The 27,484-nt window shown below is 43.0% G+C and overlaps 1 protein-coding gene across 6 annotated transcripts in view; it reads left to right on the forward strand.

The window, feature by feature from the left end:
- Positions 1 to 27,484, forward strand: part of NEDD4L (NEDD4 like E3 ubiquitin protein ligase) — a 139,809-nt gene that overhangs the window by 40,842 nt on the left and 71,483 nt on the right. For 4 of the 6 annotated variants that reach the window (XM_068665155.1, XM_068665156.1, XM_068665158.1 and 1 more), the window contains exon 3: positions 24,443 to 24,524. In XM_068665155.1, coding sequence (XP_068521256.1) covers positions 24,443 to 24,524 — 82 coding nt within the window. Of the gene's footprint in view, positions 1 to 13,139; positions 13,288 to 18,764; positions 19,050 to 24,442; positions 24,525 to 27,484 lie in introns of those variants that run through there. The other 2 variants (XM_068665159.1, XM_068665160.1) reach the window with 2 other exon arrangements.

Here is a 27,484-nt window from a genome sequence, read left to right on the forward strand (position 1 = left end):
GTGTTGTTCTCTAGTGCATTTGTAAGTATGTATACGTATTTACCACCTGTCATGACTGTATTACGTAATTTTATATTTATTTCCTCTTAATTCCCTCTCTAAACTTCTTAAATGCTATGTCTTAATGAATTCAGCTAGTATTTGTATTCTTGTATGCAATTAAGTAACACAAATTATAATGTAATTAATCTTAATTACAGAACATGCTTAACAGATTATTTTCTTTTTACTTGCATACTAGAATGATGCCTTGAGTACTATTGTGACTGAGGCTGCTCTGTGCATTTCACTGCACACAACTACAGTTACTGCCTAGAGAAATTTGTAAAATAAAATGAAATTTCCTCTCCTGAATGCTGCATATGTTCACATTTTTCTGGAATCTAGCACATTCTTGAGTGACTCAGGCTGACTGCTGAGCACAGTCTGCCCGAGTGGACAATATACATCTCATCTGAAGGTCCTTCCAGTGTGGGCTTGGGTTTTGATTGTGGGGTTTACTCAGAATTATAGGAGAGGAATACTATTAATTATAGGCAAGGAGGTGGTCTTTTTCTGCTTTTAGCATGGATTTATGGATTCCTAGAAGGTCTGGAGAGCAGCCCCTCATGTCACTGTATTGAGTAAATAACTTTGTGTTAGGTGGTGGAATAGATCATGGCTATTCATTATCACCAGGGTTTGACCAATCTACTGAATATAATTACTTTTTAGCATTGTTTTTACACCATGTTGAAACAACATGAGATAAATTATCGCATCACTATGTACTATATATCTTAAATTTAGAATTCATCCACTCCAAAATAAACAAAGAAGAAACACAGTAGTATTGAAAGCAGCACTGGGTTATTTGGCACAGTTGTGGCATGCTTTTTATAAATGCAGTTTCTTCATATACACACACAAATGCTTTCATAGGTAATAAAGGTGAATGCATATGTATAAATAAGAAAAAAATATCTTCTGATTATTATTAATAATTATAGAATTTATATGATTCTGTGGTTGTTGGTTGTGTGAAGTAAGACCCCATGGTGTGGATGTTCTTATTCAACTAAAAGGTTTGGAAGTAAAAAGGGTTGTGTGTATATGGGAAAGGGTATATCTGAATGTGTTACTTGCTGCTGCCTTCTGAATCATGAAGTAAATGAGAACTGGGGCTGTCGGGAAGTTGAGGAAAGTAAAGTGCTTCTCCGATAAAATTAAGAACATTTTTCATTAAGAGGAAGCTGCACTTCTAATGACGTGATAGCCTGTTAAGAGTCCCTCTGGGTTTATTGCTTTTACCTGCTCTTCTCTGAAAAGCCTGCAGCCTGGAAAACACAGGCAAGATGCAAGCCTTCTTCCTTTTCATTTTACCTGGGCCTAGGGTCAGTGATTTAACTAACAGCGTTAGCGCTAGGCCCCGCAGGCTCCAGGCACCTGGTGAGCTGTGTTAAATCACATCGTGTGTCCCTATTGAGAAGTCTACCTGAAATGGGGCTGAACTCTAGTTCGTGTGCGTGCTGTTACTGGGGTTTGCGATGAATGTGGAGCACACGTGCCTGTGCCTTGCAGATGATACAGCCAGCAGATGGCTACCTTCTAGCCTGTCCGCTACCGCTATTTCCAGTCCAACTGAGGTTATGCTCTTCTAGCTAATGGGAAAATTCCTGTTACAGGTATGCCCCTGGAGGTCCTAGCAAGTCTGCTACATTGGATTGAGTTTTAAAAACAGCCTGTTTTCTGCCTCTTATTTCTACTCTAGCAGGAGATAAATCAATTGAAGTGAGTTGCTCTCAAAAATTAACCAAGCTTTTTTTTTTTAAATAACCTGGCTCCTCTTGAGCTGACTCCTTAGTGCACAGTCATACAGCCCTTCCCAGCTATTATCCTAGTACGCAGCAAAGCTCCCTCTGGTGGCTAGTTTAATAAACAGCTTAAAAAGAGATCTATTATCAGTAACTTATTTTCTTTAAAGTGATCTACTCTATGTAAAAATAGATGAAATTTGAACTCTTAAATTGATTTTGTGTAGGGCTTAAAATATTATTTTGGCATCAACCATTAGTCAGAAATTTTACCCAGTAAAATGTGAAATTAGCCAGATTCATAGAAGTAGCTTTTGGAGGAATGTTTCAGAAGCACAAGATGGCATGTGCCAAAGTGAAAGTACGGGGTATGTGCTCTCAAGGCGTTCCTGGGGATGAAGCAAAGCAAAGGAGTTTTGTGCTGCAAACTTTTCAAATGCCTGAATTCAACAAAGCCGCTTGACTAGGTGGCAGTTGCTCAAGTAGGATAGAGTTCAGAGTGCATTTCTTTCCTTTTTCTAATTGGGGGAAAAGAAAAAAAGTACAGAAAACCACTTTCCTTCTGCTGGTGTAATGCACTGAGAAATGTGATGTTCAGAGCAGCGCAAGTCTTCCACTTGAGTTTTGTGCAATGCCATTTATCAGTAAAAGTCTTTAGTCTTACCCAACGAGTGCTATGCTTGCTCTGTACCATTGCTTTGTGCACAGTGCAGCTATTTAATTTTCTCACTTGCTACATTTCAATGGAGCACCAGGCAATTCAGGTTGAATTTCACTGGAAAATCTCCGTGTTTTGGTACTTAACGAAAATAAGCATCAAATGAGACTTCTTATTGTTGTGAACTCAAAATGAGTGCTTCAGCAGGCATGGGGATGAAACTGATGATTTCCTGTCAGCACTGTCTTTTCTTATTTTTTTTTTTAATGACAAATGATTCAACACTTCTGAATCACTGTGCCTGCTAGGGTATTGTGTGGGGCAAGGAGGGAGGAAGAGTTTGCTGGCATTACTTTCATTGGTATGGAGCTGTCACTCAGAAAAACTGTAAGCACTTCTAGTGTCGTGGAAACAAACATGTTATTTACCAGGCAGGGGAAGGGAAAGAAAGCAGTTGAGAGCCTCACCAAATCTAGGCCAAGCTGTGCTTTGGAGCGCAAAGGAATAAAACCGAATAAGTTAATTCAGAGGCTGACGGTAAAGCACTAGATGGTGAGGGTGTCCTGAAGGAAGAAGCACCTTTGACAAGATAGCATCTGTACTAATTAACTGAAGTAAGATTTGGTCACCAATTTTTATTTCTTAAACAAAGCTGCACAGAAACGTTTTTTCCTAGGGGTGTGTAGGTGGACGTTCAGCAGAGCTGATGTCTGCAGTGCTGATAGTCTGAGGCTGCTGTCTGACACCTCTTGAAAGCAGGACGACTGCTCCAGGTGCCAAGCAGAACAGTAATGATTGTTGGGGAAGAGGTAAATTATTAAACTTGTTAGAATATGTGTGAAAAGCAGGCTAAAACTTGAAGAATTGTCTGAGTCTTCTCTATTTTCCATCAGAGGAGGTGGCAAAGTCCAACAAAAGAATTAAGGTTGGGAGTGGGGGCACGTGGTTTATCGGTGTATTTATTAAATCGGCTCAGTGGCTTTTGGTTTACACAGGGAGGCTTCCCACAGCAGGGATGTGCGGTGTGCCAGGGCAGGTGGGTGCTGTGCTGTAGCTGGCCTCTGTGTGAAGGTTGAGAAAAGCGTGCGAGGAGCAGGCCACGTCGCATCTGGCTGATTTCTTGCTAGCTGGCAGCAGAGGGCACCAGAGAATTTCCTCAACTTTTACCACTAGCTGGTACTCTGGGTTTAGCGGAAATTAGGCTTCCCTGTTTTTTCACCCACATCAGCTCTTGGATTTACTGGCACTCCTGCCAGTATTTGGTCCAACAATTCCTTGTGACACCTAACTCTGGGTCCTTGGAAATTGCTGGGGGCAGTGTGCGCTAAAGATGCACCACGTGAGAGAAGTAGCAAAGAGGATTTATTCCGCAGAGTTTTTGTTGCTGTTTATAAAGTAGAAAACATGACTTGTGTGAACTGTTATAAAACACCCTTTATTTGTGGGTGGCAAATTCTATTTGTTTACAGAGCAACTTGTTTTTCTTTTAGCACTGTCTTCAGCAGGAATGTGTGCTGGACAGAAATAGATTATGGATGCAGTAACTCATTAAGAACATCGGAATTGTAAAATAAAAATAGCATTACTGATTCCAGTTTTTTGGAAGGCTTATTAAAACAAGCATAAATAATCATTTGTAAAGTTCTTACAAGTCGATTCTCATGGCTTATTTTCCACTTGATTCTGCAAGTGCCTCTGAAGATGGTTGCAGCTTTGGGCAGGTACAGATATAATCACTGTCGTGTCTGCATCACATCATGTATCGAGTAAAATGTGTAATAGGAAATGGGAGTGACATCACTTTCAGTAGACAGATTGTCAATAGGTGGACATTACTTGGCAGTAAGCTTTGGCTGAGAAATTACAGTGTAAGCTGATAACTGTTCCACTTAGATGCTCTATCTTTGTGTGAGGTGTTTAGACCTCACTTTGATTAAGCTTGGCGTAAGCTCTTTGTGCATGAAAAGAGTTACTAGAGAACAGGTAAATGCTGCAATTTTGCCTCTTTGCTCTTTGTCCAATAATTGCCATCTGTCTGTGCCTAAGCCTGTGGAGTGTCACTGAGTGCAAACTCAGGACAGTTTCAGTAGTGGCCCCATTTCCTGATGGTTGTGCCCTCATGGTGACAGCATCTGCTCGCTTGTGGAAGGGCCACAGCACTGTGTCTTGGTTCGGGGAGGCAGTTTGGTTGAAAATGAGCCTATGATTAAAGCTGTGTGGTAGCTTGCAGATACAGAACATGCTGTGGCTGCAGGAAGAAGAGGAGAACCATGGCCTGCAGCTGCGTGTGGAGATGTGTAGCTGTGGGTGAGGAGGTGAGCTGTTGCTGGTTATTGGGAACTGGCATCTCCCACAGATGGACAATTGGAGACATCCTGCAGTATTGTGCTGGCTGTCAGAGTGCCCCTTGGTGGGGCAGCCGCTGCCTTCCTGCACCCACTGCATGGCAGACTCATAGCACCCTGCCCGGGGCCAGGCAGTGACTGCTGGAGTCAGGAGAGTGGGCTGGGGGCAGGCAGCCCCTGGGGAACACGGCTTGGCCAGGGTTGGGGCTGTGCTAAAGGCAGGGGAACTGCTCAGGTAGAAGTGCCTAAGATGTTAGGGGCAGCGTGGGCCCTTGCAATGTAGGCTGATGTGGAGAGAAGAAAGCAGAGGAATACAGGCGCTTGCAAAAATAGCACTAGCATTTTTTCAGATTTCTTTGTAAGTAACTGGAGCAGGTATAACTTGGTGGTTTGTTTGTATTATGCAATTTTGCTGCTGGCTAACACAGTTTCTGTTGCTGTAAGTGCTTCTGGTGCACGTTAAAATACAGCAAATTCTACATGCATTTGTCCTTGTTAGTGAACTAAAGAACTGAGGAGTTTCCCTCTGCACTTCCACATTGGAAGTCCTGATGCAGGCTTAAGATTTGCAGAGGATGGACTTCAGTCAAGACAACTTTATACAGAAAGCTTCATGTATCCCAGTTTCTTTTTAGACATAAAAAAAAATAATAAAAAAAGGATGTAAATGCATCTCAGCCTGTGCTAACTTGTGAGCTCTGTTTTTGGACTAGTTTTTAAAATAATACCTTAATGAGCTTATGTACGCGTGACATGCAATTCATTGTTTCATGCCTGCCAGTGCTACCTGAGACACGGAAAAGCCTCTGTCCACATGTTAGGAGGTAATAAATCATGGACTAGTCTTCTGCATTGATTTATTTGCTGAAGGTTTAGCCAGGATGCTGTTACTACTTACTCATTTCACTGTTTCTGCCTCGGAAGGCTCCTGGGCTGCAGCTTTGGTGTTGGGGCACAGAAGGCAGCCCCTTGCTGCTCTCTTTGCACAGGCAGGGGCTGGAGGTACTGAGGGCAGTGGGTGCCAGCACACAGACCAGCAGGGAAACTGCAGCTAGCTGTAGCTGCCTGCTTTCATGAAGATGAGCCCTGGCTTGCGGCTCTGTGAGAGGCTGTGGGCCCAGCCCTCCCTTAGCCCGTGCCGTGTTTCCTAATGCCAGTGAGCGTGCGTGGTTGCTGCTTGTGTGTTTGCTTTTGGGTGTTGCTTGAGTGGCACAGCTGCTGCTCCATCTTGCTTTGAAGCCTGTTCATTTATTTTTTTTTCCTTAGGGCAATCATGTATTATTACTTACTCTGTAGATACTGTTCCAGTACTAGGGGGGGAAGAAAGAGATGTGCTCTCTCAGCCAGAAGCTTTATTTTGGACACACTGCCAAGAAACAGTCAGTCTGTCTGTATTCTTAGGGCTTTGCTATGAAATCATTGTTGGGTAAGTTAGGGACAGGGTGGCAGCCGTAACTTTCAGTTCCCTTTTTTAGTTCTTATTAGAGCCACAAAGTGTGTGAGTGTGCCTGCGCAGAGCCCTCGTGACTGGGTATAGCACTCATACCTAAGGAGGGGGTGGGAAAGCATGGGAAAAGTACAGCTTCCTTTTTCTTTTCCCTACCCTAGCTAAAATAAAACTATCCTGGGTTAGATGTTGGTTGTCTTTTCTAAGTGGCTGTTCTATGGGATTACTGCTTTCTGGGCCACAGAAAAGCAATATGCTGGTGTTCTTGTTCTGGGAAGTAGATAGAAAATGCCCTTGAGCTGTTTTACCATTAAAAGGTAAATTAGAAGATGATTCAATAATATCGGTCAAGAAACTTAGCACTAAATTTTCAGCTGTATAGCAGAAGTAAAAGATCCTGAGTGGGTGAGGGAGGTTTGGTTTTCCTATGCTGTTTGGTACCTCTCCAAACTGTATGAAGACGTTTGCAATTTTGGGCTCCTCAGTAAAGAGCCTTGAAACAGATACATAAAAAGCGTTGCTCTAGAACTATTATTTTGTGAATAGATATATAATATTCTATTTTAATTGAAAATGAATAAATAAACTGTTGTGGAAATAGATCAATAAATAATACAATGCAATTAAGCATTACTTTTTTTTTCTTTAAGTCAGTGGTAGTATTAAAGTGTTGCTGGCATTTCTGGTAACACTTCATATCTTATATCTGTGCTTGTATATTTCACCAAAGAAATGAGCATAGGCTAAAGCACAAAGAATTTCCTTAGAGTTTAACTGGGCTTCAATTTCAGTTAGAAGCTTGTTTCCCTTAACTTTGGTTTTGAAGAACCCACTTCCTATTTTACAACCCAGGGCCAAGGCTGGTTTTCAGGAGCCGTGACTAGGTCACTAACTGGCAGAAAGCTACCTGCGTGCTTTTGGGGTGCTAGATAGGCAAGAAGACTTTTTCTGTTGAGTGTGGCAGATGGGGCCAGCTCGTGGTGGCGTCTGCCAGCTGCCGGAGCTGACACAAACTAGAGTTTGCATCTGTGCAGCTCAGGGTGCAGAATCAGTTTACATCTGTCTGCAAAAGCAACATGAATATAGCCATAAAATGCTGTGGAATACAAAGTACTCTACAAAAGCTGTATTTTGAACATGTCCGTACATTGGTGCCCGTGCATGGGCAGCGGGGCTGCAGGGGCCTGCGTGAGGGAGGCCGGGCCTGCCCCGGGCCTGTTCTGGCCCCCCCAGCGCCGCAGAGCTGAGCCCGGCAGCCAGGCCGCTGGGTCTGAGGGGCAGAAATGCTGGATGGGCAGAAGGCTGAGGAGAAAAGTGTGAGAGAGAGGTCTGCAAGTACCAAGGTCAGAGGAGAAGCACAGAAAATCACTGTTTTCTATCAGTGTCTTGGTTAGCTAATTGCAAAATGTGGAAAAATACCAGCCTTCGGTTTCCATGGGTGTTGGGGGAGGGCAGGATTAATGCTTGTGAAATACTCGGATACCATGGAAATTGGAGCCTGAGAAAAGGCTACGGGGAAATTAATTGTCTAGCCTCCAGAACAGGGCTAAACATCACATAAAATGAGCTGCTGGGGTGAGATAGAAAACGTGGCTTCATGTCGCACACAAAGGCGCAGGAGCCACGCGGCCTGGCCGTGCTGAGGCGTGAGGGAGCGCGGAGCTGCGCGGGCAGCAGTTGGGGTTCAGCTGCTTTGTGGGCATAGCAGCACGTTTACTGCAGCTTCTGGTTCCTTTCTGTGGTAAAAGGAAGAGAGTTCTGATCTGTTTTTAACTGGACTGCTCGTCGGAAATGCATATCTGAAAATGAAGGTGAGGGTTTGCAGCCTAAACCGGGCCCACCTGGGACAGGCAGACCTTGCAGGCTGCTGGGAAGGCACTGTTAGTGTTTTGCACTCCCCATTCTTACTACTTTTCTACAGTGTGTGATTTTTTTCTTTTATTTTAAAATTGACTTGAGGGTTGGAGATGTGCAGCCCTGATTTTAGTTGAAGCAGAAGTAGGCTAGTGCTTGGGAAAGACTTTGGAAATGCTTTTCTTACAGGCTGAGGTTGTCGACCCGACTTGCTCTAGTACAGGTGTCCCTTGCTGAAGCTGAAGGTCTCGGGCTCAGGTTTGAGAAAAGCAATGCACGTGGCTGTGGTAAGGATACCAGTGGTTGGGCATCTCGCCTGGCAGAGCTCCTGGTCACAAGACCTTGCAGTTTGGCTGGCAGGTGTAATGCAAGGGCAACTGGAACTGCAATCAAAGCCGCTCATTTGAATAAGGAATTTCTCATTTATGCATGTGATGTCAGTTACTGGGTGCCCCTTCCTGGCTGACCTGTGCTGTGGTCTGTGTAGGGCTTGCTCTGTGGTGGAAATGCAGCTTCGTGTGGTGGACTGGAGCTGGCTACCCTCCTCTGAGTCTTGAGGGAGGCTGTGGAAAGTGAGGCAGGCTTGTGGTGTGGGTTTGAGGGAAGGATGGTCCTAATGCAGTTGTTAGGGCTGGGTTGTACTGAGTTCCACAGGCATGGTAGTCAGGGTTGCACTCAGTTGTTTAGCAGTTAATTCCTTTTTAATTAAGTAGATTGCCTTTGGCGCCCACAAATACTGGTTTCTGGGAACTTTTGGCAACTTATGGATCCTGTCCACTCTAGATGTAGAAAACAATTTAATTGAACTGCAGTCTGAAAGGCAATTTAATTAAACTGCAGTCTTGCGAGCCATCTTCTGAGCAAATGCATCAGATAGATAGCAAATGCATGCTGTCTTCAAGTCATAGCTGTGTCTACACCAGGACAAAAATAAATAATCTTCAGATAGGGATAAGTTCTGTTCAAGAGCGTTTGTCTCCTGTATTACAGAGAGAAAGCCCTTAGGAAGCAGCTGCTCAGTCAGTCAGAAGTTCAGACTTATCTCATACTGTTGGGTGAGGAGTAATGTGGCATTTCTTAGCAGTAATGAATGAAATTTTGTTGCTCGACAATTAGCACGTGACATGTGTCTTCAGGTGGGTGGGGGCTTTTATGCCATCGTAGAGACACATCCTTCAAAACTCATTGTAGGCGAGCCTACAGTAGTGACCAGGAGAACGTGCTGACCCTGGTGATGACCAAGTCTTGAAATGTCACATGGAAGAAAATGAATTCAGGTGTTTCAAGGAGAAACAACAGAGTTAGACATCTACATATCAGCTGAGAGAAGGGATGTGGAGGGAGCCCTTTTGGATAACGTTCATGGTGTGTAGATCTGGCCTTCTGCTTACAAACAGCTTTAGAAGTTTGTGGTGTTCAATGAACGTATGGTGTGACTGAGCAAGGCTGGCCAGTGCCAGCAGAGGCTGTGCCTGCATGTCACTGCCTAACCTGTAGGGTGTCGGTGACCACAGCTCACTGGAAACAATGGAGGCAAGTTGCCTGCTCTGAGTTAGCATTGCCTGCATTTTTCATGCAATTGTTGACAGAGTAATCATCGGGGAATTTGATTCATTAAACCCAACCCTTGTCGCCAAGTCCCCCTCCTGTTGTAAAGGTCAATGGTTCAAGACTGTTAATGTTAGTGCTTTTGTACAGAGCTTGCCATCTCCTGTACGTGGGATAAATAGTGAGAAACTTTTACCTCTGCCACTTTCCTTACAATTTAACTATAATGGAAATGTCATTTATTTTGTGAATTCTTAGCTTACATCTCCATCTATGACCTCTGTGGCTGTTGAAAGTCAAGGTTTAGAGTATATTGTGTGTTGTATAGTGTAGAGAACTCATTTTTCTTTTTTTTTTTTTTTTCCTGTATTACACTGTCGTTTGTCCAGTATTCATAGAATCATTCAGCATGCTACATCTGACAGCTCTGGTTTGTTAGTAATTTGCCTCCTTTGATTGTCTTGAATGTTTTATCTTATTTCACATTCTAATGATTTGGCTTATACCACGATTCTGTAGAGTAATACTGTTTTGTTTAACACTGCGAGGGACAGCAACTCCAGGCTGATTAGCAGTTTCAGCACAGTTGATCTTTTCATTGACACTATTCTACAAAGAGAACTGTGTTGTGGAAGGAAAATAATTGCTTCTCCAACCTCTTATTTTCTTTTATTAACCAAGAAATGTATTAGTTGTGTCAGCTGGGAGTGGGCTGAAGGGGAGAGTAATGGATCTGTCTGAGGACGGGCGATGTGAGCCCATTGTTTATTGTTGTTGGGTAAATTCCGCACATATTCAAGTAGCTGCTTGGCGCTGGGAGTGTCCTGGAAACGTGACAGCAGGAGGATTCACCGCAGAGGTGGCACCGTGGAGGTGATGATGAACAGGCACGGTGAGGTGTACCAAGATACCTGAGGCAGCATAGAAGAATTACAGGTTTGTAAACGTATGTGTTTGTGCGAGAGACTAGCAGACCTCTCCCTTTGGAATTCAGAGGAGCTCACCCCTTTCTGTAACTTCTGTGGTAAATGTTTGTAGCTATGGTGGCTGTGCTGGCAGGCACCAGTCGGGGTGTGAAGTGCGGCGTGTTGCTGGTCCCTTAAGTCTGTTGTAGCATTAGGGTAGCTCAGCAGCCTGCTGGCCCCTGCACCTTCTGATCAGAGATCTTTTAGGAAAGAAGCTGGCAAGCATGTCTGGCCTGTAGCAAGCATGTGGTAGTACTTTGAGACAGTGTAGGACATTGTGGCAGTGCGTGGTGCTTTTACTTTTCTAGACTGTTAACTGTATCCTGTTCTCACTAAACATAGCCTGCTGTGGGGCATTCAAAAAGTGGCTTTCTTCATCAGCGAGCTTCATATTGCTTCCATCTACACAAAACAAAAAACATCTGAGAGTTAAGTAGGGCTCTCCAGGCAGAAGCATGTGGTGCACTGAGATGGGACTGTGGCACATCGTCTGGATAAGCAATTTCCCGTGTTGTTTTCTTCTTTCTTTAACCTCTGATACTGTTTCCCAGACAGTGTACTAGGTTTGAATGGTGCTGAAAAAGAGGAACAGTCACTGAAACCTGTTTGCTCTTGGCAAAGCCTTTGTATGGGAAGGGGATGGAGAACAACAACAAAAAAAAAAGCTGGAAGAGAGCCCTGTCACCTTCACTGCATGTCTTCCTCCATGCCTGTGAAGGCATTGCTTCTTTCCTAGTGGCGTGTTGCAGGATAAGGCTCACTGAATGTACTTAGATAAAAGCCAGCTCCATATTTTTCCCTGGAAACCTCATGCTAACAGCCTATCCTGAGATTCCGATTATTATGTTAAGTCTGTGAATTTTGTTTTTTCATCTGAGGTGGTTGAAAGTCTGGCTTTTACAGTGGTGTCTCTGAGCTAATTCAACCTGCGTTAGCAAGAAAATAACGTGCTTCTCAGAGGTTGCAATTTTATCTCTAACTAGAGATTAACATCAGACTTCAGGCGAGAGGATTCCGAAGTTTTTGAAGTAATTAGCCGATTACTGTTATTATCCACATGACCAACTTGGTCCCTTTTGAACCTGTCTAATTCCCTAACCCGCAGCGAATCCCACAGGCTAATTACGTGCTTCCTGTGCTTTCTGGCTTTTACTTTCATCCAACGTCATTCTGCTCCATGTCTGGTTCACGAGATCTGCTTGCAGCAGCCAAGGGCACGGGGCTTGTGAGGCTGATGGAAGAGCTGACGACCTCGTGGGTGAGCCTGGCTTTCTGGTTGTTAGAAGCCAATTTATGTTTACATGAGATGACGATTTACATTTACAGTTGCTTCTCTTGAAGAGTGTTCACTGTTGTATATGGCATGACGTATGCAGTTTTTCTGACCTATTTGAAGACTTGAATCTTCAAAGGTGTCCTGTTCTTGCTCATACCAGTCTTTCTTCTGCTGAGCAGAAAGCCTGGTGAAGACAGCGAACAGTCCTTTTCAGTTTGGTCCTGCAAAACTTGTCCCATCCAACACAATGGGGTGGTGGCAGTGGGATTGCATGGGCTGGTAAGGCGAGACCAGCAGTTCTGAGCCCTGCACATCACGCTGAGGATACACGTCCAGCCTTCCTCTGCCCTAGCTTGCTGCTTGCTCCTTTCTGCTGGCCAGCACAGGTATTTCTGAGTCTCTGTGGTGAACTGCATGAAGGACCTAATCTGGGTTTACAACAGCCTGGACTGAGGGACAGAAAGCTTTAACCCACATTTCTCTCCCTGTCTGTTCCATCTCTGTGATGTTCCTGTTTGTTGACAGAAGAGGAGATGGCACAGGGCTGGGAACATGCCATGGGAGGAGCCAGCCTCCTCTAGCAGCAGCACTCAATTAGGTCATTTAAAGTGGCTCCGAAATTGTGGCCTCTCTTGTCCGGTTGTGTAAAGCCAGAAAAGCCTGTTCCTCAGCACTACCAGCATGTGCTATTCACTGCTACAGATGCTGCCTAGAATTCCTGTGAACTTCTCTTTTCCAAAGCCGGGTGCTACTGAATTTATTTTTTTCTGCTGGATTTTTGGACTTAGTGAGATGTTTTGGTGGGGTGGAACATCATAGGAAGAATTCAGATCAAGACTGAGGTATGCAGGCTCTCCCTTAGAGCATTCATTTACCTTTGGCTTGCAATTATGAAAAATGGCCTCAAGGAAAAGGAAGAAATACGTGTGTTTACGCTTCTATCTTTTTACAAGGCCAAAAGATACATTTTTTGAGATGTGTTTAGAAAACTCAACTCATGCTCTGGGAGTTTTTCAGTTCAGGAAAAATGCAAAATGAATCTGGTCTTGTTACTGTTTACCAGAACACAGCATTCTCAAGTAACGTCCAGGGAAGGTGGAGACACTGTAGGTGGAGTTTGCTATACAGTTTTAACTCCCTTTTTCACCCACAGGCACTTCTTTGCAGCTGTCTATGATGTGAGTCATCATTATCTCTAGCAGCTCTTTGAATAAAGCCTTGCTAAATTTCTTGTAGTGCCAGATGAGGTGTCAGCCTTTCTTTGGAAAATAATAATAATAACATAAAAAAGGAAAGATGTGAGGCCTATAAAATGACTCTGGGATTTAGTACGAAGAGGTGAGATTTTTAGGATGTTTGGACACAATGGATTGCAAGTTTGTCTCTTTGGTGAAAGATAAGGTAAGGATTTCTGTTCCTTCTGAAAAACATTATTTTAGTGCAAGTAGTCACTTCTGGCTTTGCTTTAGTCACAGTACATGTGAACCTTGTGTGACTGTGAGGAGGAAAAGCTGCTTCATTTCTCTTTTAGAAGAACTCTTAATACATTTTAAATGGTATGGACAGGAAGACAAACCCCTAGAAGCTCATCCTAAAGGAAAAAAAAAAAAAAAAAACAGACAATACACTCTGAAACATTCTAGTTATTTTCTGTATGGTTTTATTGTATTTCTCACTTAAAGTGACAAGAATAGGGAAACTTGTCAATGGTTATTGAGATAAAAATAATAGAGACTGTAAAAGTTATTTGTCTTGTAACATTCAGTTTTTGCTACTCTTCATAAAACTTTGTTAGAAGTATTTATTTCCTATCTTAATCTTAATAATGCATATTTTGAAATTTGTTTCCATCATCCCTTTGAAGCACCAGGCAAAACTTTAATCTTTTAAAATCAGTGATTACTTTCTAACCTGCACTAAGTGCTTGTGTACACAGAGTTGTCTCTAAGTATTTTTAATGATTTTGTAAAACATTTTTCAAGGAACTTCCTCTTGCCAAATACAATCTGCATTCTGTCCTGCTGTTAATTACTGTTCATTACTCCCATAAACTTATGGAGACTCGCTGAGATGGATAGTTTTGAAGAGTGTATTTTACTGACCTGAATTTGTAAATTATTTCTGAAGGTACATTGGCTGTACAAGTGTATCTCTAATAGTACATGTAGACTGCAGTCTACAAAAAAAATCTCAGTATGAAACTCAGTCCAAAGTTTGCTTTCCCCTGAGTAACTGGGCAGATTGTTTTTATGCTGGTACTCACATTTTCTAGAGTTTACAAAATCCCGGTGAAAATGAATATCACCCCTTTTTGAAGACTGGGCAGACAGATAAGTATGTAAAACCAAATGAAAACAACAGCAGAACCTGACAGGTGAGTTCGTGCAGGTTTAGTTGTGCTGGCGTCCCTTCCCCATACCTGGACGTTTGGCCTGGCCTGTCTTTACTCCATCATGCCTGGAAAGTGGCAGACTGGCTCTGTTGCTCCACTTAGGGAGGGGATAAGCACAGCAGACTGTGCAGAGCTCTCCAGTTGTGGTGCAATAGTATAGGATATTAACCGTTTCAAATGCATTCTGCTTTTGCTTTTTCTTTCAAATTTGGCAGAGGTCAAGTTAAATTGGGCTTCTGTCCCCAGTGTCCCTCAGGTGGGGTATGGTCAGGCGTGCTTTGTGGAGCCAGAGGTTGCGGTGGCTGCCCTGCTGCAGCAGAGAGGCTGCCCGAGGGCTTTTGAGGCTGCAGGCAGGGTGATGGCCGCTTCCTTCTCCCTGCAGAAGGGGTGCGAGTGATTCTTCTGTAGAGTCTCGAAGTTAAAGCTAAACGGTGGAAGCAGATCTGCCTCCTGCATGTCAATTGTTAGACCTTGTGCTATGGGAAGGTGATGAGCTGAAGCCCGCAGATGTACTCAGTATAAATCTAAAGTCAATAGTTTTGGGAATGTTAAAACATTCAGCTTGACATTAGACAGGAACAGAGTGGCATGTGCCAGAGTGGCTCACAAAGGGTTTTATGGTATCCCCCACCACGGGGCACTAGGGACAGTACAGGTAGGTTAGATTGGGTAAATGGGGAGGAGGAAATGTTGGATGAAAGCTGGCCAATAGCCAGGTGGAGGTTCCCTTAAAATTATGGAAATAATTGAATTTGGATATGGCTTCAAGAAAAAGCCTTCTCTGCCTTCATGTTTGAAGATGTTAGTACTTTTCTAGACAGAATCATGTCAGCTGTTGATTAGTTCCTTTCGTGTGTGTGAAACAGAGGTGGGAAAGGGTTGCCCCAGTAGGAATGCATATGCATTTCTCACAGAAGCAAAATTGTCATTTCAGGCAAGACTTGTCTCCTTTGAAGTAATACAGCTGTTCTGAAATTTGAAGTTTGCCTTCATGTGAGAAGCTTGGCGTGCATGCACTTGCATAACAAGTGGTACTAAATCTTGTACTTTGGGAGGCGTTTTCATATGTAAAAATAAAAATGGAGCAGTGCAGGGCTTAGTTGTTTCATTGTTCTTCCACTCCACCCCCTTCTTTTATGGCTTAAAATAAATAAATAATAAATTGGATCATTGTCAAAGGATGCTTTAAGACCTGCTTTCAAATCTGGTTCAAGAATATATAGTAAATATAATTCCAGACTCAAGTAAACAAATAAGAAACTGTTTATGGGCTCCAGTATTACAGTACTCTGAAATAACATAGTTTTTAAAAAGGTGTTGGTCTGTTTGCTCTTTTATTGCAGAGATTTATTTATTTATTTATTTATTTTTAACAAATCAGTGCTTTGTTGTCCTCCCCAATAAGAAGAGCTGTAAGGTTGCCTTTTGAAGCTGCAGACCTAATGAAGGCTCTAGAATTGCTTAAGCTTTAAGAAAATAATAAATACTGAGTTGGTAAAAAGATGACAAGTGGGTAATTCTGAATATGTGGGGCATTTCAGAAGGTCAGGAAAAGGATTTATTAAGACCTCAAAGTTTTTATGGCTGTTGTTCTGCCAAACCCACTTTGCGCTGCCTTGTGATTATGATCAGCGGAATGTTTCTTATTAACAGAACTCTCTTAGGATTCCAGTTTATTCTCCAAAGAACTGTGATCAGCTCCACAGTGCTGCTAATCTGGGCAGGTATTGATGTTTTCTGTAGGTTTGGGCAAATCATGACAAGATGGCTAAGATTGTAATTAATGAGTTTGGGATTTTGTAAGGAGGAGCGTTATAGATAGGTGTTCAAGAAATCAACTCCCATTCATCTCCCGTCACTAGTGAGATAATGACTGGGCTCATTTCTCTTTATTTATGAAGACCTGACTTGAAATCCCTGCGTAGTCCCTTGAATGCCTAATAACACATGCGGAATGATCTGCTGACTTCTGACAGCAGTGGGCGATGACGTTGTATAAGAAATTCAAAGCACTAATAACCCTGTAATCTTTCTGATTGTGAGAATGGCTGTGCTGACCTCCTTCACTGCACCTGGGGGGGTTCCCCTTCCATTTTATGTTGTTGTGCTGTGCTATGGATGGAGCTGGGGTTGGCTCTTTTGGTATAATTTCTCCAGCAATATTTAGGAAGGAGGAGTCCTATAGCAGGTGAAAGGGTCAAACTTCTATGTACTTCCTACCATCTCCATTAATCTTCAGCAAAAAATTGCTTCTCCCATGTCAAGAAGCATCCTCGCGGACACAGAGGGTATCACAGCACTACTTTGTTCCGTTAATCGTAGCTTTATTATGCCCAGCTGCTACAATCGGGTCATCTCTCTGATGGCAGCCTCCTGGTCACAGTGACCTTGCTTGCATTGTGTGGCTTTCTGTGTCAGCCTGCCACCTTCCTTTGTTGGCGTCCCTGGCGTTGCGCTCCTGTCTGACAGCCAGCCAGTATCGGGGCAGCAGGGGCAGGCCGTGAGGAACTGCCATCTGCGTCGTCCCTGGGCTCCAGGCTTCTGTCCTGGTTCCTATATCCACTTTCGGTTATTACAGTAATGCTACTAGAATGCTGCTGTACGTTTTCACTTACATATCAACTGCTTTAACAGCTTTCCAGAAGTCCATGATTTTTTTCTATTTATCACATGGCAGGCTTCGTTACGATTGCCTTCTTAATACCAGCACTGCTTTAGATAAAAACTCATGCAGGTGAAGTTCTCGGCTTGTAGTTTTCTACCTGAATTATTTTGCTGAGCTTCTGCATTTGATGTTCTGCCCTCTTCTCAACACAAAACCAGTACTTTGGCTGAAAACTATTTCTATGGCAAGTTTTCTAAGCAAATTGCAAAACTATTATTAGTTCAAACATTTGTCAGGTACATGATGTCATCTGCACGATTTAAAGGGCTTAATTCTACTCACCCAGTGTCATGCTCTTAAATTTATCTAGCACTCAGTTTTAAAACCTGATGCAAATCAGCAGTGATTCAAGCCGGAGACTGATGCTGACAAGGAACTGTGGAATGACTTGCCTCATTTGCTACTTATTTTTAGAGCACAATAAAAGTACTCATAAATCACTTCTTATAACTGTGGTTACCAGGAGTGCCATATAGGTTTTTTACATAATGCTTTCTTCAGGAATGAACTTTTCTCCCTTATAAAAGTCAAGAAAATAACACTCTATCTTAATGCCCCTACCTCCCCTGCTTTTTATCCATCAGTTTCAGGGTGAAAAGATCTGCTGAGGACAACTTGAAACTGATCAGAGTCTGCTTTCTGTGCACAGAAGCTTCCTATAACCTACTTTGTTGGTTTTCCTCAGTAATCTTAGCAGGTGTCTTTATTTTTGACTCTTCTGTGATCTGGATCGTCAGGATTTCCCTTCTTTAACACTTCTACAAATTCTGCTGTTAAACAGATGTCTGGTATTTCCTCTTGTCTTCACATATATTTCATTCCACTTCATTGATACAGTATCTGATCTGTACAAAGGTGCTGTGAAAAGTATTTGTCCTTGTGCAGATTTTCCTTGAACAGTTTTATAGATCTTCATGCTATTACCTAATAAATCCATTGGTTTGCCTTGCGCTTTGCCATTGTAAAGCTCCTTCAGTGCTTGCTTCTACTACGCCTTTGACATGTAGTGTCTGTTCTCTGGGATACGTTTTCATATTTCATTTTGTTATTGTAGTTGTGTTACTAATTATGGATCTGCTTCTTTCCTTGTCCTCCCATCCTTCGATATCATCACCTGTTTGCTCAGTGTGTACTTCTATTATGCCGGCTCTCCGAGAAGTCTCAACCAGTCTGTCTCCTTTTACTTTGCGTGTTTAGTGTTTCCTGGTAGAGGTACTGCTCTCAGGAAGTTCTGTTGTGCTACTTCCATGCACGTCTCTCATCTGCTCTGTGATAAGATTTATTAATAATCAGGAATGAGAGACCAACATCATTCTGTAGGTATTAACCTGTGTCCCTCTATTTGGGACACACTGTTTTTAGCTGCCTGAGGCCTGGTGTGGCTGAATGTGCTCGTGGTGGCTGAGGAAACCTGCTGCTACTACCTGGCAGCTGTAGAGATAAGGAGCAGCAGACTGCATGTTACTGATGCAGACAGTTGGTTTGGTTTTGCTTGACACCCTGCCAAATTCCATCTGGTTCCAGGCGTGTCTTTGTCACCAAGGGCCACGAGTGCTGAGAAGCGCAGGGAAAAGAGGCATGCAAGAGGTGAGGTAAAGCAGACTCAGGGTGAGTTACAAAATCTTGGGCAGGCACCCTTATTACAGGGCCGCTACTGGTCTAGTCAGTGTCTTTTCCACATCCCTGTTTTTGGGGCTGGACACAGCCCAGGCATGCGTGCAGAGCACATGTGGGCACATCATCACTTCCTTACTGAGTACCAGAAGCTTCTGGTGCGTGAGCACAGATTATTGTAGAAAAGACAGCTCTGAGGTTTAATTATGCAATGGATTAATTATGCAACAGAAGCTCGGGGTGTGTGTTGTGTGTTTTTTTTTTAGGGTTTTTGTTTGTTTGTTTTACTAAGTGGAGGTCTTCCTAATGAACATTAACGATTTGAGTCACTTCTGACTTTTCCTGGTTGAACAGATTCTAATGCCAGGAAGAGATGCAAACTACAACTTATTGGCAGGGACTACGTTTAACATTATTATGCAGCAAACCCCGCGGAACGCTTGAAGGTAGTGGAATGAATGGTTTCCTCCTTTCCCACTGTAGCTGAATACAGTAAGTGCTCGCTAGTAACGGTTTTGTTGTATAACAAATGCAGAGTTATTAGAAATTTAACAAGACATGTTGTTGAATAATAAGCACTTTTCTTGGCCACGAGAATAGAAAAGTAGTGTGTTTGTCAAACATTTAAAAATGTGTGTTTTTTCCCTGGAATTTAATTTTTCAAGATGGAATCGGGTGATTGACAATGAAAAGGCAGATTATAATATAAATTACTTTTGATGGATTTTATTTGAATGTTATACAAGCACAGGTTTCCTGGCAGGTCGTCTCTAGTTTTCTGTAACCCTTTGGGTATGATTAATGTTGAATCCTATAGGGCGGTGTTAGTGTCCTTGCTCTGATAACAGAGCTCTAATTCTGCAGGCATTTCAGACAAATGAGGCGTTTAGTTTGTGGATGTGAAACCCGTGTATTTCATCAGGATCATCTGAATTACAGGCAGTTAAAAATTAGACTGCTTATTTGTTTGTTGCAATCTGAGCCAGACTCTAGGTAACAAGTTTCTTAAAAGCTTGACTTTGTAACTTATTTATAGACTTCCAAACACCAGAAGTTTAATATTAGTCAGATATATTCTAGTCAACAAGAGTTTATGTAACTGCGATGTAAAGAATTGCCTGATTATATTTATGACTGTTGGAAACTCTGTCGTGTTACTTGGGAAATTTGTCGAAGAATGCTCCCAGTGCCGCACGGTTGGCTTGCTGAAACACGTGCTGCTGAGGAGCCAAATGTAATAAAGTGCTTGGAAACCGGGGAGTGGCACCAACACGGCAAGGAGGAGAAGAAAGGGGTTAAATCTGCTGGATTAAGGAATAAATTGCAGTATAATTACTCAGACTACACAATAATATTTTTTCAATTTTAAAAACAAAGCTAGTCCATTTAGCACCTGTACCCTTTAAAATATTGAATATTGAAGTGTTTTAACATTTTCTGTGTAGATGTTGATCTAAATTAACGAGCAGCGTGCAGTCTGATCTGGAATTTTACAGCTGGGGCAGGGACTTTGCTAATTTCAGCTCTGGCTGAAATAGGCTGGGTAGAGAGCCCTTAAACCATTGGTGGGAGGGAACAAGCATGAACTGTGCACATGTGTTTTTAAAAACTGGCTGGGATCGGCGAGTCCTGATGCTTTTATTTGGGTATGACTGTAGGACCGGAGGGAACCTTAGAAGGTCTCTGGTCCAGCCTTGCCCCCGGAGCAGGGTTAGCTCTGGGATCACACCAGGTCGCTCAGGGCTTTCTCTAGTCGAGACCTCCAAAGACGCAGGCTTTACAGTTGCCCTGAGCCCCCGTGACACTGCTCGAGTCCTCTCTGTGAAGTAGTGTCCCCGTATATCCAGCCTGCATCTCTCTGCGTTGGTGCCCCCTGGATAGCAGCCCCGTGCTTCAGCAAAAGGTCTGCCCCCTGCTTTGGGTACTGGCACGTGGGCTGCTTGAACAGTGCGGTGCCGTGGGAGCTCGAGGGAGCAGTGCCCTGCAGAGTGAGCAGTGCGCCTTGTTTGCTTGACCCACTGTCACATTGTGCGCACGAACGTGCCAGCTGATGTGCGCACAAAAGCGTGTTTCAGGGCTTTGTGTCGAGAGGCCTGCTGCCTAAAAGCATTAGCAGATCACTGTGGAGAATTACAAGTGTGTGGGAAACAATAAATGACAAGCTTTTATTGTGTGTGCTTGACCACTTGAGTTGGCTTAATCCTGGTCATGGTGACTGCCTTGGAAAGCCTGCATGGGTTGCTTTGTGTCCGTGCTGCCTGTTGGCATGAAAAGTGGGCCTGGTAAAGTCACAGGGAAAAGGGCCAGAACGATGCACTGCGGGCTTAATGACATGGAAATGACCAACGTGCAGTGTTCTCAGCAGCTTGGGATTCACGTTCTCGTCTCAAGTGCATGCCCCGTCCAGGTGTATTCAGGATCTCTACCAACCAGAACTGAATGGATAAACTGAAATTGCAAAACAAAGAGTTTTTAGTTGGGACAGAGATGTGAACATCACATTGGGTTTGGGGGCAATTCTGTTTCAGTGGAATCTGTAGGAATCTGAGGCAGCTCCAAATCTTCATATGAAGCTGGGCAATTACATGCGGGTGCCGCAGCCCTGGCCCAGGCTGCCCAGAGAGGGGCTGGGGGCTGCTTTTTTTTTTTTTTTTTTGCTTATAAAAGATTTTGGTTTAGTTTGCTTTTCATCTTGTTCAGTATCTGAGAACAGGTGTTCTAGCGCTGAGTCCATATGGTTGTGTTTTCACGACCAGAGTATTTGCATAGGTTTTGCCAGCAGTTACTTTTTGAAAATAGTGCCACGGCCTCGTGTGTTTTCATTATGGAGTCGTTTAAGTACCCCTGATATCCTCTGCCCAGAAATACTTCTTTTTTTTTTCTTTTTTCCCTAGTTTTGGCAGGCAGCCTTAGAGTTCAATAGAAAGAGCCTTCATTTATGATGAACAGGAGTTTAAATGGTATGTTATAGGAGTACACCAACATGTTGATATTGAATATTGAAAAAAGTTAATGCACAGGAGTCTTGATCCTTGTTTTCTGTGGATGCAGAAGACACCCACGGCCATGGTTTGGGAGGTACGTCTGTTCGGTGAGCTCCCGGCTCAGCGTGACCGCCCCGGTGTAGCGGCAGCAGGCAGGGTTGAGGTGATCTGCTGCACGCTGGGGCTGAGTTAGCTGGAGCTGCCACGTGGTGGGAGAAGCAGAATAGGCTGCAACGTTTCTTATCGGCAGCTACTTCTAAGTGGAGAAATGAAGTGGTTATAAACTCAGTGCTCTTTGGTATCTCTTACTTACGTCCTCTTATTTTTTGATGGAGCAAGCAGAAGTGAGCGTGGCAGTTATGTGGGTAGCTAAATCCTTCTGGAAGACTTTGGCTGGGAAGCTGCAGTCTGTGCCTGGGATGCTGTCCGTGCCGCTGTTGCTCGGTGAGTTTGGTGCTCTTATCCTCACTTCCAGTGCCACAAAAAGCTTTCCTTACACAGGAAGCTTCGTGGTTCTTTAGGACAGATGATGGGTTCAAAGGAGAGGAAAAAAATGTCAACCCTCAGATCTGTTGAGGCAGCTGCAGCTTCCCGGGCTGTGAATGAAGCGCTCGATTTAGCAGCAGGTAACGCAGGCAGCGTGACTGAGGCCGCTTCCTCTGTAAGCTGTCAGCAAATCCCATCAGTCACAGCCTCTGGATAAGAAACTTGTGGTGGATCTCAGCTCTTTCATCCTTTACTTTTTATTTGTGTCCTTATGCTCTTTTTAAGTTTGCTTGTTTATTTTTAACGCTTGTTATTATTAAAAAAAAAGAAAAAGCTTAAAGACCAAAACCAAGCTGGTTCTGCATTTCATGTGGCTTAGAGATGTCTCTACCAAGGGCTGTTTTCTATCTGTTTGCAATGTTTAATTTGACAAAGTCAGTCAGGTAGACTTTAGAAAACATTAAGATGACTTTAGAAAAGGGAAGGGCAAGGAAAGGGGAAGAAACTCCTCTGCTCTTCCTCTTGATGCTCTTTCCCACCTCTGCTGTGCATTGTCTCTCCTGAAGCAGCAGCTATACTAGCGTGCCTCCACTGGACCGAGCCACAGTACTGACTGGGCTGAGAGGTGACCTCCTTTCCCCTCAACAGCTGCTTTTGACTCGTTTTGACTCGAATTCTTCCTCTCACCTATACCCGTGGGTAGCTCCACCCGGAGGTGTTCCCCACTGAAGACGGGGGCAGCACAAGGGCCAGAACAAGGAGCTGGGGCAGAGCTGGGTGCACTGCTGGGCAGGCTCACAGCACTTCGGCATCTGTCAGGCTACGTGCTTTTTTTAAGAAGTGATTGCCCATGAGTAAATAGCTGTAAAGATCTAAGCGTTCAGATAAACTCCCAGCTCGCATTCAGGAGTGGAAACTTGTACAGTTCATTGGCTGTTTTAGAGCAGGCTGAGGGGTCAATAGTTCAGGAAAGGCTAAATTTTCTTACTCAGTTTTGTAAGAAACCTGTTTTTCCCTTGTTAAACAAACAAACAAAAGTCTTGCAAAAAAAAAATCTGTAGTAGAAGTTGGATATTTTGAAGAAATGGTGTTAACTCTGGTCTATCAAAGCTGAAAAGCGTATGATTTACTTCGATGAATGTCTGGTTTCTGCTGCTTCTTGTAATAGGGTATTTTTCAGTAAATATAGGTGGCATGGTACATTAAGCAATTCCGAGTGGTGGTAGCATTTCTTTTTAATCACCGTGATGCTTTGTTTCCTGTCAGACCTTGGCGCTCAATGATGAATTTAATTGCAGTTTAAGTAGGTGCATTTATGTGCATCAACAGATACGATAATCCTGCACAACATCTTGTTTATTCGTATGTTATTTTCACTCTGCAGTGTTATTTTCCAAGTAAATTGAACTCCTAGTATAATGAACACTCAAATGCTGATTATTCTTTAGTAATACTGACAAAAAATTATTTTTCAGTTTTATGAAGTATCAGAGATGTATTTGAGAGAGTCTCTGCAAGTCTGAATGAATTAGTTGGTAATCTCAGCGTCTGCTGCCTATCCTTTCTTCAAAAGCTTTAGATTGCTGCATCCTTGAACTCCCCCTTCTTCTAGAACGCTCTTCCTTGCGGGAAGAGAAGGTGCTAGGAGGCTGTACTGTGCAAGAGGTTACTGCTCTGCGGTAGTAGTGCTACTACCCTATACTGGCAGCTACTGTCTCCCTGCTGAGAGAAATTAGGAAATGCAGATTTGGAGGACAGCAAACCTGCAGCACAGTGACAGGGATGAGCAGCTTGGTGAAGGCAGTGACCTCCTTTAGTGCCACGGCCTATGTCTGAAAGACATCTGACATACAGAGCTGTATGGCCTCTGGAATATGCACATCTAATTCCTTAATTCCTTCTCCTTCAGATAAGAGGAAGGGGGGGGGGGGGGGAAGAAAATCTGAAGCCAGACTCATCTGTGCTAGCTGCTACAATGCTGTGGACAAGACCCGTCCCCAAATAAATTTCAACGGGATTAGCTGTAGCGGTGGTTCTGCTTGCTGCTCTGCAAAGCTTAGAATACCCCATGGCTGCAAATTTGATGGTCACTATGCTTCATCGTGTTTAGAAACAGTATTTGAAGGGAGACTGAATCATTTGCTAGTGCTGGTGGGCAGAACTTGTGGACAAACAGCACGTGCTTGCATACAGCAATGGGAGAAAGTTGCAAGTTAATGCTGTGGTCAGTATGGAAGTCAGCATATTCAAACACATCTTTTAAGTGTTTCCGTAGCTTGTTACAGTAAATTGGTTTCAGTAAAAACACTTCCTCAAACTATTTAGCTGTTATTGTTATCCCATTAAATGACAAACTTACATTGAAATTACATTTGGCTGTGAAATTCCCATTAAATGTGACCTCTTCTTTTGCAGTGACCCCTACGTGAAACTTTCCTTGTATGTAGCAGATGAGAACAGAGAACTTGCCCTGGTGCAGACAAAAACTATTAAAAAGGTATGTATATACTTCTTTATTTCATTGTTTTGGAGACACTAAGAACACCTGAACCTGTTTCTGTAATGTGATACAACACTTAACTTGTCACGTACATGTATAGAAACCCAATAACCCATTCTTCTTTCAAACCAGAATGAGAAAAAGGCATGCGAGTTCAGTGTGTGTGATCTGTTGTTGTTTCATAATAGCATTTTTGCATATATTCTTTCTGTAAAATACCTTCTTTATAGCCTGTCTAGCTTAGTTTTGCGTAAAGTTTGTGAGAAAAACATTAATTTTTCTGAAAAGCAGTACCAAGTTAGCTGGTGTAGTAACAACATGGATTGTGACATTTTTTGTTTCCTTAAATAGGTTCAAGATTTATAGCCACTTCTATGTAAGTATGTGGGAGGTTTTCTTATGATTCCCATACCTCATTTTTGTAGAAGGCAGGGCATGCTGTCATGCCCTTTTGTGGGACACGTTTGCACAGGCCTGCCTCCTGGTCCTGGAGTCATATCAATGGAAAACACGTAGGCTAGATAGGTCGCTTGCAGGCTGTGTAATACCTGGCTATAATTGTGCTATAATATCAAATGGTGTGTCCTCTCTGAAGTGTGGGATTGATTTTGTTTTATCATGGAACATCAGTATTCATAAGAAACCATTACATAAGTATCTGTGTACTGAAAAATCTTACATTGCAAAGGTTACACCCTACTGACAGCCTATGCATTAGCTTTTGGGGGCTTGTTTGAAAATGGATGCTTCAGCATTCCTGAAAAATGATGGCTTTCATCCTGTCACAGCCAAGTCCGGTCCTTGTAGCACTTGTTTGTTCTCCTAAAATAGCATGGCAACTTCTGCTAGCTGGCAAATGCCTGTAGGTGGGAGAAAGATTCTGATCTTTCACCTTTCGCTTGAGTGGAAGGAAAGACTTTGAACACGAGGTGGTGTGAATTGTGATGGGCTGGATGACCTCCAGAGGTCCCTTCTGACTTCAGCTGTTTTGTGACTTTGGATGAAACACAGGACTGTTGTGATGGCAGAGGGGATGTGGGACAGGTCATGGAGGTGCAAGGGTCCTTTGGCTTGGGGGAGAGATGCTTTGTAGCAAGTCCGTGCAATAGGGGTGGGGAGGTGAGGAAGTGTGGCATGGATAAGGCTTTTTTTTTTTCCCCTGGCTTTGTAAGAAAATATGGTGATCACATCCAGAGCTTTATTAAATGTCTCATTTCTTCCAGTAGCAGTGCAGTTTTTCTTGGGTTGTTACAGTCAAAGCAGATTGCCTTATGTCTATTTTTTTTTTCTTACTCGGATACCATTGCCTGTATTTGGAAGGGTGTTGCTAGTGTAAAAGCATGAGTACTAAAGAGATGGCATATTTGGCTCCTAAATGCCTGAAAAGTGGTGGCTATAGAAGTGTAGTGCAAAAGTTACAAGCAGTTGAAATGAGAGCATTGGCTTGGAAATAAGGTTATAATGTTATTGCTGAAATGATAATTACCACCTTTGGATGTGTGTGACAGGTAGGAGAGTACGAGCTTCTGAGAAGGCTACCATAAATAAAAGCTGTAGTGAAGTTGCAAAAGCATTGTGTTGTTTCTCTGAGGGAAGGTGGTAAACTCAGGGATCCTTGTGCTGCCCTAGGAAGGAGAAAAAGGACAGTGTTTGTCTGCACTTGGACTTCTGTGCAGAAGGCTGAGGGCGAGATGATGATGATGTACTCTTGGGATTGCATCTGCCTTCTTTCACTGTTTCTTGTAACTGTCACTTAGTCTGGACTCTCCTGGTTGTTTCCGTAATAGTAATGTTAACTCATCCTTGGAAACTTCTCGTCAGTCATTTCATTATTGAATTGTTGAATTTCATCTTGTCTGCCCTCTGAGCAGTTTTCTTCCTATGCAACATACAACTTGTGTGTTTATTTCATGAATAGCAAACGTGTAGGTCGTCTTCATTTTGAGTTGCGTTTATTAAGGAAAAAATATTGAGCAAAGTCACTCCCAGGAGTGATTTTGAAAGACACTGCTGATTATCTCCTAGTCTGCAGCTTTTAATGTGATGGCATCTAACCCTTCACCTCTTACTTATTTTTCTACTCATTGTTGTCTTCCTCACTCGAACGGGTAAATTTCTGTGTGCACTGGCTTGCAGGAGTGCTTATAAGAAGGCGTAAGGGACTGCAGTTTCCCCTTTTTATTCTTCTTTTAAATTACCAGCACAGTTATCTGATAGGTGTCCTGCTGTACAGCTGGGCCTAGCCTCCTGAAGTGCTTAGTTACAGCGAAGCAGGATTAAACCTACAATGTTTCCTTACTCCGCAGAAATAAAGTTACCAGGGAAGAGTTTTGGATGCATCTGTCGTGATTTAGGGATGTTGAATTTCTGAGGCTGTTTGTTTTGGTTTACCTCCCTCCACACATCTAGTTAGTCCAGCTGTGGCGTTTGAAAGCCTTGCGTTTCCTTTTGGAGCTTTGTTTTGAATGACTCTCTAGAAGTGCTCTTTTGCTCGCTTTCTGTAGTAAAAGAACTCTTTGCCATTTTTAAGCTGCTCAGTATGACCTCTTCAAAATTTTTGCTACTACTCAGCATGTGATTTCACATGTCAGTCCTTTCAAAAGTCCAGATGAAGACTATTCAGTTTCCTTGATTTGACTGTGTTGAGCTTTGAAGACTCCAATTCTACTTCACTTGTGACACCTGTGTCTTCCTACTGAGCCCTGTTAGCTTTCTGCCTTTACCATAGTGTTAAACACACAATTTCCTACATCTAAAAGTGTTGGGTCTCCCCTGAGAGCTTCATTGCTTAGTAGCATCTCTTCTTTCTTTTCTTGTTCTCTTTTTATTTATATGGTTGAAGAACTTTCTTTGTGTTTGTTCTAATATCCTGTGGAAGATCTAACTCAGCTTGACTCTTGGCAGTTCTTTATCTCCACAATACTTGCCCTTTTTAGGATATAGCTCTTTTTGCTGAT

This window comes from Anas acuta, chromosome W, assembly GCF_963932015.1.
Source record: "Anas acuta chromosome W, bAnaAcu1.1, whole genome shotgun sequence".
Lineage (NCBI taxonomy): Eukaryota > Metazoa > Chordata > Aves > Anseriformes > Anatidae > Anas > Anas acuta.